This window comes from Gobio gobio, assembly GCF_949357685.1.
Source record: "Gobio gobio genome assembly, chromosome: 4".
NCBI lineage: Eukaryota > Metazoa > Chordata > Actinopteri > Cypriniformes > Gobionidae > Gobio > Gobio gobio.
In genome coordinates, this window is record NC_137100.1 from 27,735,515 (window position 1) to 27,750,413 (window position 14,899).

The window sequence follows — 14,899 nt, forward strand, 5'->3', positions numbered from 1 at the left end:
TTAATTGTATGCCCCAATTCATTTGTTAAATCCATTAATCCTTTCTTAACAAGTCATTGAAGACCTATGATTTAAATAAACACCCTTGTTAATATATAATCACAATAAAACTGTGTTATCCTTGTTAATATAATCACAATAAAACTGTGTTATCCTTGTTAATCACAATAAACCTAAAGTATGTGTTATTAACCCCTGTTAATATATAATCACCATAAAACTAAAGTATGTGTTTATAAATGACTTTAATTGGTGGTCATTTTAGAGGGTGAGATAGGCTAAGGGAATGAAGTTAAATAATTGCTGAATTGTTTGTTTGACCCGGTTCTTTGAAACAAACTGTTTGAAAGAACCGACTCTCTGAAATGAAACAGACTCGTGAGTGAGGAACACAATCGACATCATCCAAAGGCGCCTAAAGTGGCGTGAATCGCACGCGACGCGTTCTCGCGATGTTTGAAAACACGCATGTGTTGAATTCTCGGTTGAAACAAAGATCTGTAGCCAAATCGTTTACAACCGTTTGGTATTTGTACAGCCATCCTTGATTTAATACACAGGCGGAACATCACCGTGTGCCCAAGAGGGGTAAGTTTAATGAGATATGAAAAATACCGCTCTAGTTAACAAACTCGGAAATACAGTAACGTTGCATTAATTTAATCCTAGAAATTAGTAGATTCATAGATTTATATGTGCATGCATGCAATGCATACTTGTCTGCAACCTACTGTGCTTATGCAAGAGAGCTGCAGGATGTCAAACAACGTATTTTTGTGTGAGTGTGTAATCATTGTTGTATTGTTCCACCCACAGCTTGTATTCAACATGTATCACAACAGCTCACAGAAGAAATTCTGGATTTATGATAAAGAGGAAAGTTTAGATAAATTAAGAGTAGAAGCTAATCAGAAGTACTGTTCAAAAGCCCGATCCAGTGGTAAGGTAAGTCACAATTTGTAGTTCTTCATGAATTCTTTTTACATGCAAGCCTACAAATTATATATATATATATTATATATTGTTGATTGCATTATGGGATTTATATCCCGCCACAATGCACCGTAAACCAATCAGTTACCAATCTTCATCTGTTTTTCAGCCTGGAATAAATGAATCCATGTTTCTTGATGGACGGGAAGAGAAAGTGCTTTTCAAACACTATGAGAAGAGATTGATGGACTTCTGTGCCATGTTCAAGCCTGTGATGCCTAAATCTGTTGTGGTAATCAATATCAGTTGTATATCAGTTAAAGATGGGATCATCTAGTTCTGTTATTCAGGCTTTTTGTATTATTTTTATTTTTTTTAAACAGTGTATGTTTTTCAGGGAACAGCCTGTATGTATTTTCGAAGATTCTATTTGAACAACTCTTTAATGGAGTATCACCCTCGGACAATAATGTAAGCATACCGACAGTTAAATACGTTTTTTTTGTATATATATCTTTTTTTTACCTTCACGCCTTATCTTTGCAGGTTGACGTGTGCATATCTCTCCTGTAAAGTGGATGAGTTTAATGTGTCCAGCACTCAGTTTGTGGGGAACCTTCAGGAAAGCACAGCGGGGCAGGAGAGGGCTCTAGAACAGATTCTGGAGTATGAGCTGCTTCTTATTCAGCAGCTCAATTTTCATCTGGTTATTCACAATCCGTATCGGCCGATGGAGGGTTTTCTCATTGACCTGAAGGTGAGCTTAAAGCCTGGTTGCAGACAGTCCCACTCCAAACGCACGCCATTGGCTGAGGCAATGTTATTATGTCCAGTGTTGGGGAGTAGCAAACTACTGCTAACTCAACTACCTTTTTTCAGTAGCTTGAGAATAGCTAATTTGTTTTTAAAACAGTGTAGCTTTTCCCAGTAGCTAACTACTTTTTCCAGCAAGGCTTAGCACGTGAGCAAAAGCTACATTCCGTTTTGCGTTTTGACAAACCTACAATGCATTGAAGCAGCACAGTGTCGTCGTCTTATTAAGGCCTGTTCACACCGGGACGATTTTCGCGCGCGTTTATCGCCGACGATTAACGCCTCGTGACTAAACAATGGGCGCCAATGTGAGTGTTCACACCGACGCGTAAAACGCCAAGCGTAAAAGCGTCATTTTTAAAAAAACGCCTCGGGTTCGTTTTTTTATTTTGACGCGGCGCGTTAAAAACTGGCCGACCAATGAGATCAGCGCTTTTGTTCACGTGCCTGGAGCTGCTGAAGTGACAGTAAAACACGACTGGGTGGCGCTCAAGCACAAAATCGGTCTTGCCGAGCACACATTGATACGAAGAAGAAGTAGTAAGTAGACAAAGAAGAAGATGGGCTGCTAATGCTGCTTGCCAGTTAGCAAAAAGTGTGTGAATGGTTTTGCCATAGACATAATATATCTGTGGTTTTGGCAAGCACGTAAATACTGTCTCTCCTCTTCTTTTTCTGTGTGAGAAGCGAGTGTCAGAAGCGTAAGTGCCGCAGCACCACCTTGTGTACCGGGAGCGCATCTACTGAATGTGCACGTTCACTCGGCGCATCGCCAGTGGAAATCGCTTGGGTGTGAACACTCAAGACGCGCCGAAAAACGTCACGAAAAACGCTGGCGATAAGCGCGTGCGATATTCGTCCCGGTGTGTACAGGCCTTTAGACCACAAACTAAAATTGTGTATTTAGTTATTTGTAATATACAATGTCATTGTAAAAAAAGTAGTTTAAATGTAGCTAGCTACTTTTTGATAGGAACTTGTAGTGTAGCTAACTACTTTTTCAGAAGGGTAGCTTGATTTGTATCTTAAAGCTACACTGTGTAACTTTTTTAGTCTATTCTTAGCTAAAAACACTTAGTTCTTTGAAAAATATATGTGCTCATTAATGTATATTTACTTCTTTCAAGTAATAAAGTATTCTCGTAAGTTTATAATATGCCATTGAAAATACATAAGGTAATGGGATCTAACGGTAGTCGCCATGTTGCCCCTCCATCTTGAAAGTACATTAGCCAAAGAGGGACATACCCGTAAATTCAAGCTTCGCCTTTTGCGTTTCACTCGATGGCACTGTACAAAATTCTCTGCCTCGCGCATGTGCGCGTCAACTTGTTCAGACTTGTCTGGTGCATGTGCAGAGAGTTTTCATCTCAGCAGCTCCAGTAACAGAGTTATACGGAGTTTTCCTGGCTTGTTTATTCCTCAAAAGTCTGTTTTTCCTTGTGTGGTATTTCTGTGCGTTAATAACTCCGTAAGTAATAATAGTTATTGTCATTGTAACGTTAGATGTGTTTCAGAGTGTGTCATCGCGTAATTCAGTTGATGTCACCTCAGAAGTATTTTTGTGTCAACATACAATAGCGTAATGCTCACCTATTTGAATAATCATTCAGTTATTTTGTTATCAACAATGTTTATTCGTTTTTAGAAAATATTTGCTTGTAATGTATGTTGATGGAAATATGTATCAGGTCTGATCGGCATATTAACAATTGTTATACAGAGCGCACTGACTGCAGTGCTAACGTTAAAGCGGCGCACACTTTTGTAACCGGACACCGCTTGTTAGCAGCAGCAGCTCCGCTCCTTTTAATGCAGCTGCATTTAGCGCCTATATATGGTACAATAAGCTCTGGTTTACGGTTACATTATACAAATGTAACTTATAAGTATAATTATACAGTTCTTAACTGTGTATATTTACCATCCTTATTTGTTCTCTCACAGAAACCACATTTATGTACATATCCACGCAAACCTGTTTATGCCTTGCAATTGGATGACTGAATAAACATTACTATCATCAAAGTTCACTCTGGATTAGCTGCAGTTCTTTCTAGCCGAATAATTAGGCCAGTTGAGTTCCAACCATCCCACTGCGCACAGAATATCCCACAGGCACCGTGTCGAATGTGGACGAGGTCGAACTGGAAGCCATGTTAATCTTGGACTAAATCGGCCACCGTAGGAGTTGAAACGAAATCGGAATTGAGAAGAACTGAAACTAAAATTCACTGGATGGTCATATACCTTTTAACCGCTAGATGGGGGAAAATATCACACAGTGTAGCTTTAAAGGTAGGGTTGGCAATGTGTTTTATAAACACTTTTTGTTATACTGGTTGAAACTCAATAATAGAAGTGGTGCAAATATTAAAACATATACATATATCTTCTGTGGAAGTCTCAGGACAAAAAAATGTTTGTCCAATCATTGCGATCATGATACAATGTCCTTCCTGCCTGTCAATATATATTTCTATACCTCCGCGCTCCCTGCTTGCGCAGACATCACATGTCATCAGCACGTAAACAGACAGCAGTCATAAGGAAAAAGAGACATTAGGTTTTTTAACTTTTCTTGTCTCGTGATGCTTTGCAAACTCTGCTCTGTGTTCATGTGTTTTGAAGGAGGCGTGGCTTTGGAGACACTCTGAAGGGAGTGTGGGATCTCATGCTTTTAAAGCTAGCTTGCTATTGCTAGCTGCTCCGAAATAGCTTATCCTGCCTTTAACTACTTTTAGTTTATGAGTAGCTTGTCAAGTTACAGGTTCAGAGTAGCTTCCCCAACACTGATTATGTTGAGCTGCTCAAACGGCGCCAGTGAGGCAGAGATTAGTCACTTCATTTTTAAAAGTTGCTAAACAGATCATTTAAGTGAGTCTGAGTGCATGGTTTCTGCATTCTCAGACCAGATACCCATTGTTAGAGAACCCAGAGATGCTGAGAAAAAGTGCCGAAGACTTTCTCAACAGAGCAGCAATGACAGACGCCGGACTCCTCTTCTCTCCGTCTCAGATCGCCCTCACCGCCATCCTCAACAGTGCGGCACGTGCTGGCCTGAAGATTGAGGCGTAGGTTTCTCCTTCAGCGTTCAGAGATTCTAACACTCGAGATGGCTGGATATTAAAAAGTTTTTTGTTGTTGTTGACATTTACAGATATTTGACCGAATGCATGGGGCTTAAAGAGGATAAAGAGACCCTCTCCAAGATGTACGAGTCAATGAGACGTAAGTATTTGTCCTTTTTTGTTTTACTGTTAAAATGTCACTAGATAGGAGGTGCATAACACTCCTGCAAAATCTTTATAACAGGTCCTTCATAACACGCATTCAGCTGGTAAATCTGAAAAACAGTGGGCTGAAAATTAATCAAAGGTTTATGTCTTTAAGATCCATTTTGCTATGAAATGGCATTTTGAAAATATTATAGACTATAAAAGACCCATTCAAAGCCTTCCATGCTGTAACCCTATGTGGACTTAAAGGGTAACTAAACCCTAAACCAACTTTTTTTAGTTAATGATCTGTAATACTGGGGCTTTATTAATGCTGTTCATTGATTCGAGTAAATGTTTTGACATTTGAGTATAAAGTGTTTTAATTCTATAAAATATGGTGTAAAACCACCAAAGTGCTGCCCTCTTAAGGTTGAACGGTGGCTACTGCAGTTGAATTTTCCTATTGGACGTTGTGGTACATCGTGACGAAGGATGGTACTTCCAACGACTCACTATCCGCGCCCCTAGCACGAGCTCACCACGCCCTCAGAAATGTTTTTCCGAATCACATGAGAGCGGCTTCACTCCCGTATGAACTGTCATGTTACATGAAGTGGAAACTTTATGAATGAAACTGACTTGACACTTGCTTTAACATTGTAATGAAGAAAATACGGTTAAATAATGCAGTTGTCAGTACACGTCAGGCTTTTCTTGCGATATTATTGCCGCCTGTCATGTGTACAGATAATTTTCATACATGAGACGCGCTTTCAAACCCTGACACACAAGTGGTTGCCGCGGATGCGGTAACGAACAGCAATACTGTAACGTGCTGGCGTATATAGTCTAACTTATTTGAGGAAATCTGTTTATAATAGGCTTTTAGGTCTGAACAGCTCTGCTGTTTCACTAGCATCATCGGCATCGGGAGTTAACGCAGTTTGAGCAGCGGCTCGCATTGATAAGGCTCTGGGTCTGTGTCTACAGACAATTCACCCTCCTCCAATTCAGGTGAAGGTAGGAGAAATGACCGCTCTGTTGCAAAGCTGGCGTCACTCCAGTCATTCTCCATCTTTGCGACTCGCGAGTCAGACAGCTGTCAATCAACCCGTTACTGCGGGTCTCAGGTGCACACCCTCCGCTCAGCCCCGTCCTCGGTTCGTCCCCTCTGTCTCCGCTGGGCTCTGCCCACTTTTCCAGCATTTTTCAAAATTTGCCAGTGGGTGGAGTTAAGCTCTGAGCAGGGGTTTAGTTACCCTTTAAAGGTGCGGCATGTAGGATTCCCACAACTAGTGGTCGAAATAGGTACTGCAGTCCAAATTCAAAATATTGGAGATGTTGTTTATCGTTGATCGTTGTTTACCCCACCCCTCCTCAAACTCGACGCTTACGTGAGCACAATTGACAATGAGCACGTTTACATGCACACCAGTAAGCTGATAACTCACAAATATCAGCTTATTGAAATAACCCGTTTTCCCCGTTTACATGCAAACCAGTAAACTGACAGCGCAAGTAAACCGCGGTTACATTACTTTATTAATAAATCTGATTATTTCCTTGTAGTGACGTCAAAAATAATAATTTCCGTATCTGACTCTTGAGTATTCCATATGTTATGTCAGTTGTGATGTTAAATAAACTTTACAACGTGTCAGCAGGAAACTTACGGCTCATTTATTACTCTCTCGTGCAGTTACAGATGAGAGATGAGAACACATTTTTACAATTTTCTGGGTCTCAAAAGAGTCTGCGTTTGTGACATATTTCCTTCTTTCTTTCATGCAAACGCTCGCTCTGTCTAGATGTGTTTAAATCTGCTCTAAGTATGCGTTTCTGTCACCTATCACACATGTGCACTTCAATAAGCCATCAGAAAGCAGGTTAATGCGTTTACATGCCGCGCAAAATCAGGATAAGAGGCAAAAAACGACCTGTTCCGACCGGTTTATGCCGAAGCCGTTTATGACCTTACTCTGATAAAAGAAAACGGGTTACCGCGTTTACATGACCATGTTCGCTGTCGGCTTATTAAGCATAATCGGCTTAAGAACGTGCATGTAAACGCACTCAATGAAAACCACACTGCAAGTTGATTTATCCACGTTTTTATATGCTCTCGTTCATATAGAGTTTTAGATGGATGCCGAGGCTTTTTAGGTCGGGTAGAATCTGCGATCTCTGACCCAGTTTGTTTGCTGGCTTCCATGGCTGCAATACACTGTGTTTTCCGCCAACTGCCAACCTGTGGTGTCAATCCACAGACCTAAACAAAAACAGACGTTCCGTGTTGGAATGCAATGCACATTTCAAAGTAGAATAACTGACTGTAGCATTGTTTTTCTGAGAAACAAGTAGGTGAATTTAGCATGTTTCCTAAATATCTGCAAACATATTATGGTATTTTTATGCTTTAGTAAAGTGAAAAAACTTACACAACATTTACATTTACATTTAGTCATTTAGCAGACGCTTTTATCCAAAGCGACTTACAAATGAGGGCAATAAAAGCAGCTAGAGCAGTCGAAGGGCAACAATATCAGCAATATGCAAGTGCTGTAACAAGTCTCAGTTAGTCTAGCACAGAACAGAAATTTTTAAAAAAAAAAATAATTTTTTTTTAATAAATTAGACAGACAGACAATGAATAGAATGATAAGTGCTATTCTCGATTGGTCAGGTGTTGCTGGAAAAGATGTGTCTTTTGACGTTTTTTGAAAATGGCTACAGACTCGGCCGCACGAATTGAGATAGGCAGGTCATTCCACCAGGTGGGAACGGTCCAGGAAAAGGTCCGTGACAGCGATTTCATGCCTTTTTGGTATGGCACCACAAGGCGTTGTTCACTGGCAGAATGCAAGTTCCTGGAGGGTGTGTAAGTCTGAATGAGCGAGTTTAGGTATATTGGTGCAGAGCCAGTGGATGTTTTGAAGGCGAGCACCAGTGCCTTGAATTTAATGCGAGCGGCTATTGGTAGCCAGTGCAGACTGATGAGGAGAGGCGTGACGTGTGCTCTCTTCGGCTCACCAAAGACCAACCTTGCCGCTGCATTCTGGATCAGTTGCAAGGGTTTGGTAGTAGGGATGGGCGATATGGACTTAAAAATTTATCCCGATATTTTCTAGTATTTATTGCGATAACGATATCAATGACGATAAATGTAGTATCATTCCCCATGTTTTTGGATACAAGTGAAAGCTGCATGCATTCTTGCGAGTTTCAGAAAAACAAACAATGATCTAAAGTAAAACGTACATGTCATCAAATAGGCTCCTATAATACATAAAAAAATTATATATTATTATATATTATATATATATTTAATTAATTATTTTTTTTATGTAAAATTCCACACCAGCCTTTTCAGAAATGGAAAAGTTGCAGATATAATTGTCTTCTGTAAAAGTGCAGGTAATGTTTAAATAGTCCAACTGTGCTAAAAAACATCACACAATACAAACAATAATAATTCAAATCAATGACAAGTTTTACATGTAAACTGATTCTGTATTCATTCATACACTCATGGTGCAAACAGTGGTAAAAATAGCAGAAACAGCAAAAGTAATTATCCCAAAAATGTCTTCAGATTACAAAAAAGTTGAAAATAATGATAGAACTTCAGTAATTTGAGTTGATAAGATAATACCACGAATTCTTCTACTAATAAAAATAAACTGCACTAAGGATTAATGAGCTTCTGGGTTCATGAATATTAATCACGTTGTCAGCGCTCATTCTTACTGATTTGCTGAAATCAAAACAGGCACCGTAATAGGTGCGCGCCAGCCAATGAGATCCCCGTCGGTGCATTCGTTTCTTCCTGTTCATGAAAGGCTGAACAATTCCAAATAAACGCCATTATTTTACAGGAAAATACAAAAAAGGATATTGTTTACATGTAGCACGTCAATTCTGTGTGGTATAAGACTCTCTCGCTCTCTCTTTGAGTGTGTGTGAAACACTGAGCGCTCTCAGTCGCGCGCCTCACACTAGTGTTTAATGTGCGTCAAATACACTGCGCATTCATTGAGTTGAACTGAAATAGTGTGCTTTGCCGATCGATTGAGACAGAGCGAATCTCTTAAGCGCTCAGTCCAAGTGCTCAGCGAGTGAAAATACATCTGTATGTACAGGTTCAGACAGGTGCCCCTCGTTTAGCTATGAACTCTTCCGCAGCTTCTAGTTGTTTTCGCTCTGCACGTGAGATGCGGATTCAGTGCCGCCGCGCAATGGACACCGAGTGCTGTGGGGGGCACCACAAGAAAATTCTCTCTCCAACCCCCGTTCAGCTATACAAATTGACGAACGCAGCCACCGCGGCCATCATAAAGTAATAACGCTTAGGGCATCAAGAGACGGCCAGCGGTGGCACGGTGCGGATGGGTCGCGCTATCAACTAGGCTTTATCGTTATTATCGCGGGAAGACAAATTCTTATCGTGGGGAGAATTTTTACCGGTATATCGCAAACGATAAGATATCGCCCATCCCTATTTGGTAGTGCATGCCGGAAGGCCCGCAAGAAGAGCATTACAGTAGTCCAGTCTGGAGAGAACGAGAGCTTGGACCAGTAGTTGTGTGGCATGATCTGATAGGAAGGGTCTAACCTTCCTAATGTTGAATAGTGCAAATCTGCAGGACCGGGTTGTTGCAGTGATGTGGTCAGTGAATTTTAGCTGATCATCAATCACAACCCCAAGGTTCCTGGCTGTCCTGGACGGAGTTATGGTTGATGAACCTAGCTGAATGGAGAGATTGGGGTGAAGTGCTGGGTTGGCTGAGACCACAAGCAGTTCTGTCTTTGCAAGGTTGAGTTGAGGCATCCAGGCTGAAATGTCTGTTAGGCAGGCAGCGATACGAACACCAACCGATGGATCATCAGGTTGAAATGAGAAGTAGAGTTGAGTGTCGTCGGCATAGCAGTGATAGGAAAAGCCATGTTTCTGAATGACCGATTCCAATGATGACATGTAGATGGAGAAGAGAAGTGGTCCAAGCACTGAGCCCTGGGGAACTCCAGTAGCTAGATGATGTGACTTAGACACTTCACCTCTCCATGACACCCTGAAGGACCTACCTGAGAGTTAAGACTTGAACCACTGGAGAGCGGTTCCTGAGATGCCCATCTTCATGAGAGTTGCCAGGAGGATCCGGTGGTTCACTGTGTCAAAAGCAGCAGACAAATCCAGTAAGATAAGTACTGTGGATTTGGAAGCTGCTCTTGCATGTCGCAGTGCCTCCGTAACTGAGAGCAGGGCAGTTTCAGTTGAGTGGCCGCTTTTGAAACCGGATTGGTTGATGTCCTGGAGATTGTTCTGTTCAAGAAACGTAGAGAGCTGATTAAACACAGCCCGCTCAAGTGTCTTTGCAATGAAAGGTAGAAGGGATACCGGTCTGTAGTTTTCTAAAAGTGCTGGGTTTAGAGAGGGTTTTTTAAGCAGTGGGGTTACCCGAGCCAGCTTAAATGCTGTGGGGAAAGTCCCGGTGTGAAGAGAGGTGTTGACAATGTGAGTGAGTGCAGGAGTAACAGAAGAAGAAATGGCCTGAAGGAGGTGAGTGGGGATAGGGTCAAGCGGACATGTAGTGGGATGATTGGAAAGGATGAGTTTGGAGACATCTCCTTCAGAGAGCAGAGGGAAGCGTGGGTGTGATGGTCGTTGAGATGTGTGTGTCGGTTTGTGGTGTGGAGAATTGGCTGCTGATGGAAGAGGTCTTGTTTGTAAAGAATGATGCAAAGTCATCAGCTGTAAGGTTTGACGAAGGAGGGGGGGGAGGAGGACAAAGGAGCGAGGAGAATGTTTTGAAAAGTGCACGAGAGTTGGAGCAGTTGTTGATTTTGTTGTGGTAGTATGTAGTTTTAGCAGTGGAGACATTAGTAGAGAAAGAAGCGAGAAGAGACTGATACAGGGTTAGATCAGTAGCGTTTTTAGTTTTGCGCCACTTCCTCTCTGCCGCCCGGAGTCCAGAGCGATGTTCACGAAGAACATCGGACAGCCAAAGGGCAGAGGGGGTGGTGCGGGCTGGCCTGGATGAAAGGGGACAGAGGTTGTCTAAGCAAGATGTTCGAGTGGAGCAAAGAGTGTCAGTAGCACTGTGAGTGTCTAGTGCTGAGAACTGAGCAGGTGGAGGGAGTGAGGATGAAACCATAGTGGATAGACGGGAGGGAGAGAGCGAGCGTAGATTACGCCGAAAGGTGATCTGCGGAGGAGTGTGTGTTGTGTCTGGAGTCAGTATGAGGTTAAGAGTGATGAGAAGGTGATCTGAGGTGTGCAGTGGAGTAACTAAAGTGTTGTCTGTGGAGCAGCAGCGTGTGTAGATCAGGTCCAGATCAGGTCCTTTGCCACACAAAGCACCTTTAATGCACACAACACTAGCACTCAAAAATACTACTTGTATTAACATATTAAGCAGCAGAACTGTTTTCAATATTAATAATAAGAAATATTTCTTGAGCACCAAATCAGCTCAGCATATTAGAATGATTTCTGAAAGATCATGTGACACTGAAGACTGTAATGATGCTGAAAATCCAGCTTTGCCCTTCAAAGGAATTTACTACATTGTAATTGGTGAGCGAGACTACTTTCAAAAACATACAAAAAATTGTACCAACCCCAAACCTTTGAATGTTAGTGTATATCATACATTAGATGGTTTGATTCGCCTGTTGTGTTGCAAACAAATTGAAACTTTCATCTTGGACAAACCAGTTACTTTTTTGCTTGAAGCTTGTCTTGTTATTGTGTGCCTGTAAGGGTAATCTTTGGATTATCAATCCTTTGTTATTGGTACATTTAAGGATATAAGGTACTCAGCTGTACTTTTAATATTTTGTCTGTTTTATTATAGGAATGACAAGTCTTGTTAAAGCGTACGAGTTTCCCAAAGCTGAGGAAGTTGATGCCTGCAAACAGAAACTGGAAAGGATTCATGCTGAATTCGCTACAAACTTGTGAGTATTTGTGGGAAAAATAAAATGACACAGTACTTAGACCTTAAACAGATCAGTCAGTTTAAAAAGCACACCAAACTAATCATACTAAGAGTTTTATTCAGCCAGGTTAGTCACTTGGTGTTTTGTATCTAAGATGCAAAAGTTTTTTTTTTTTTTTGGAATATAAAATAGAAAAATAAAAATACATGAGCTACCTGAAATACAAAAAAAAAAAAAAGAATAAAAAAAAAGGTAAATCTGCGTCATGCTTTTCATAGATTTGCTGGGTCATAAAATGCAGCTAAATGTACTGTAGGGAATCCCCTACATCAGCTGTAGATGAAAACAGGAAACGAGTATAAACTGCTGTTTCAAGTCAGTGGTAGTGAATATACACCTTATAATAACATAAATGTATCAGAGTAGGACACAGTACAATGCTTAATCCAGTTTTTGTACCATGGGGATCTTTCATTACAATGATGTATGTCAGAGTGCCATGGAATTAGCATCAGATATCACCACTGTACAATGGTACCACCTCAGTACTTTCTTTGTAAGGGTCTTGGCGAGTACAGGACAATGCAACTACCTGTTCAACAAAAAGACATTGTAGAATCATCTAGATAAGTTTTGCAGTTTTACATAATTCAGGGAATAATAATACACATCAAGAAACTGCCAAATTAACTCCTCAAGCAAGTCTGATAAACACGAACAGGCTGATATAATAAAATAAAGTTGATAGTCAATAGGTCTTTCTTTAATGATGTGAAATGAACCAGGAAGCCCATAATCCATTCGGCCCGTTCTGGGGAAAAGCTATAAAATAAATTTGAGCTGGAGTTTGTTGCTGTTGCTTCGAAAAACAGGGGGGCAGATTATTAAAAGTGGACACATGCACCAACCTTGTGTAATCTATCCTCCAAAATTGAACCGGCCTCACTGATCTTGCGGTTTGAAGATAAAAGCCAGGATGCAGCATCTTGTCAAGCGAAGCGGTTCAGAAGGTAAGATAAGGGATCAGTTGCTATCTTTAGGATCTAAGCCTACCTGCACCTGAAACCGCAGTCGAAAACAGGAAGAGGTTGTATGGTAGAATTTGAGTGTAGAGACGGTTTTTAAGGCTTGCACCATAAGTGCATCTTGCTTCCCTGATGGTCAAGAGCAATGCAGTGCCGAAGTTCTTGCCTGCTACAGATACCAGTCCAGCGTGTCGGCGGCTCCCGTCGGTTAGACCAGTGGTATGAATCCAAGTCCCAAGATCCACGTTTATTTTGCAGAAGTCTCCAAGAGGGGTTGAGTCGACGAGCATTTCCGATTCGCACTCAATTTTGGTTATACTCTTGGAGTGTTCATGATTTTCAGTCTTGGAAAATCCAAGATCTAATTTTCGACAGACATAACCTCTAACCATCTATTTTGATTGCTTATCTGTGAGTTCAAGTTTTGAATCGGTTGGTTTGAGAGATTGAGATTGGCAGTATGTTGCCTATCTAGAGTCAGAGCAAAACTTGGTTCGCGCATCCACCTTCTTCCTTTGCATCTGTTGAGAACAAGTCTTGCTGTCTTTGCTACCAATCCTTTCTTTCAGAGGATCTGGATAGTGGTGGCTACAGCCATAAAGGTACATTCAGTTCTGCAAAATAAAGACAAAATGGGCATAGTGACCTTTCAGGATTATGTAAGTCTTGAGTGATTTATAGTGAGCCATAAGAAATTCCAAGCTCGTTCAGAAGGCCTACATGCAATGGATCAGCTTGTTTCTCAGCTCTGTTTCTTCTTATTCACAATAGTTTTTAAATGCCTATGTTGAGGCTACAGTAAAACGACAAATTGGCACAGACAGAAACCATGTATGATCTATAACTACACAGTTATGAGCTACAGTGATGCACTAGTTTGCATGCTCGGATGTGTGTGTGAGAGCGAGTCGTCAAAAACAGTCACTAAATGAATGCAGTCTTCAGATGATAAGTGTATGGTTCTGATGCTTTCCTCTGTCCACGTCCTTCAGGAAAAGAAAGCATGGATATGAAGATGACGATCACGTTGTGAAAAGGCAGATGGTTGCTGAGGAAGTAAGTTTAGATTTGTTCCTCAAATGCACATCTTCTGGCTGCCGCTTGAAGCTTATGGATTTTCTGTTTTGCAGGAATGGACTGATGAGGATTTGGATGCATTGTGATGATGAAATCGTTTTTAAATCGGCAAAATCCTCGACAGTCATTTTATGAACCGCTTGAGTGATTCCATTTGACACTCGCCGTCATTGAGAGAGGACGCATTTGAAACTTAATTGTAAATATTTCAGGAAAATGTCATGCAAGTCTGTGGAAATAAAATATATTTTTAAGAAATACTTTTATTCAGAAAGGATGCAATTAATCTTTTATGTTGTTACCTGCAAATCTTTCAAATAAGTGCCATTTGTCTGAACTTTCTATTAATCAAAGAATACTGAAAAAATGTTTAATGGTTTCTACAAACATATTAAGCAGCACAAATCAGCATATTAATATGATTTCTGAAGGGTCATGTGTCACCGAAGACTGGAGAAATGATGCTTGCAACAACAGTCTTAGCTTTTAAATATATTAATCTCTTACAGTACACTTATTACAGTGACAGTCGTCTTAAAGAAAATGGGTGTTCTGTGTTCAAATTCAAATGACATGTCACAAATGCTGTCGATAACCATAATAATGGTTCTTTATTTAAAATCAAGAACTGAAAACGAAGACAAACACTAGAATATTTTTCCAGCACAACAGCGGTCTTATTTTCAAAAGCTGTATTCACGAGCTGATCTGAGACATAAGCCAGTCAGTACTTTATAAAACATGTTTAATAAGTGCATGCATTCCTGATACAATCTTTACTATTGTAAATTTTACTGATGTAAACATTTTTTTTTTTTTACCTTGAACGTTTCTCCTGAGAACGTGTCTGGCTTTGAATTAGTCTCAGGGAAGACTGAACCAATCAAACAA

At 40.7% G+C, this 14,899-nt stretch overlaps 2 protein-coding genes across 2 annotated transcripts in view; one reads left to right on the forward strand and one right to left on the reverse strand.

Moving 5' to 3' along the window:
- Positions 1 to 372: 372 nt before the first annotated feature.
- ccnh (cyclin H) lies at positions 373 to 14,755 on the forward strand. The gene is made up of 10 exons (XM_079815048.1): positions 373 to 588; positions 817 to 945; positions 1,103 to 1,225; positions 1,331 to 1,404; positions 1,480 to 1,690; positions 4,657 to 4,820; positions 4,907 to 4,977; positions 11,822 to 11,924; positions 13,924 to 13,987; positions 14,062 to 14,755. The coding sequence occupies exons 2-10, from the start codon at positions 829 to 831 to the stop codon at positions 14,092 to 14,094; spliced, it is 960 nt and encodes a 319-aa protein (XP_079671174.1). The 5' UTR covers positions 373 to 588; positions 817 to 828; the 3' UTR covers positions 14,095 to 14,755.
- Positions 11,795 to 14,899, reverse strand: part of rasa1a (RAS p21 protein activator (GTPase activating protein) 1a) — an 86,932-nt gene continuing 83,827 nt past the window's right edge. The window contains exon 26 of the mRNA XM_079815046.1: positions 11,795 to 13,545. Coding sequence (XP_079671172.1) covers positions 13,497 to 13,545 — 49 coding nt within the window. The 3' untranslated portion in view covers positions 11,795 to 13,496. The remainder of the gene's footprint in view (positions 13,546 to 14,899) is intronic.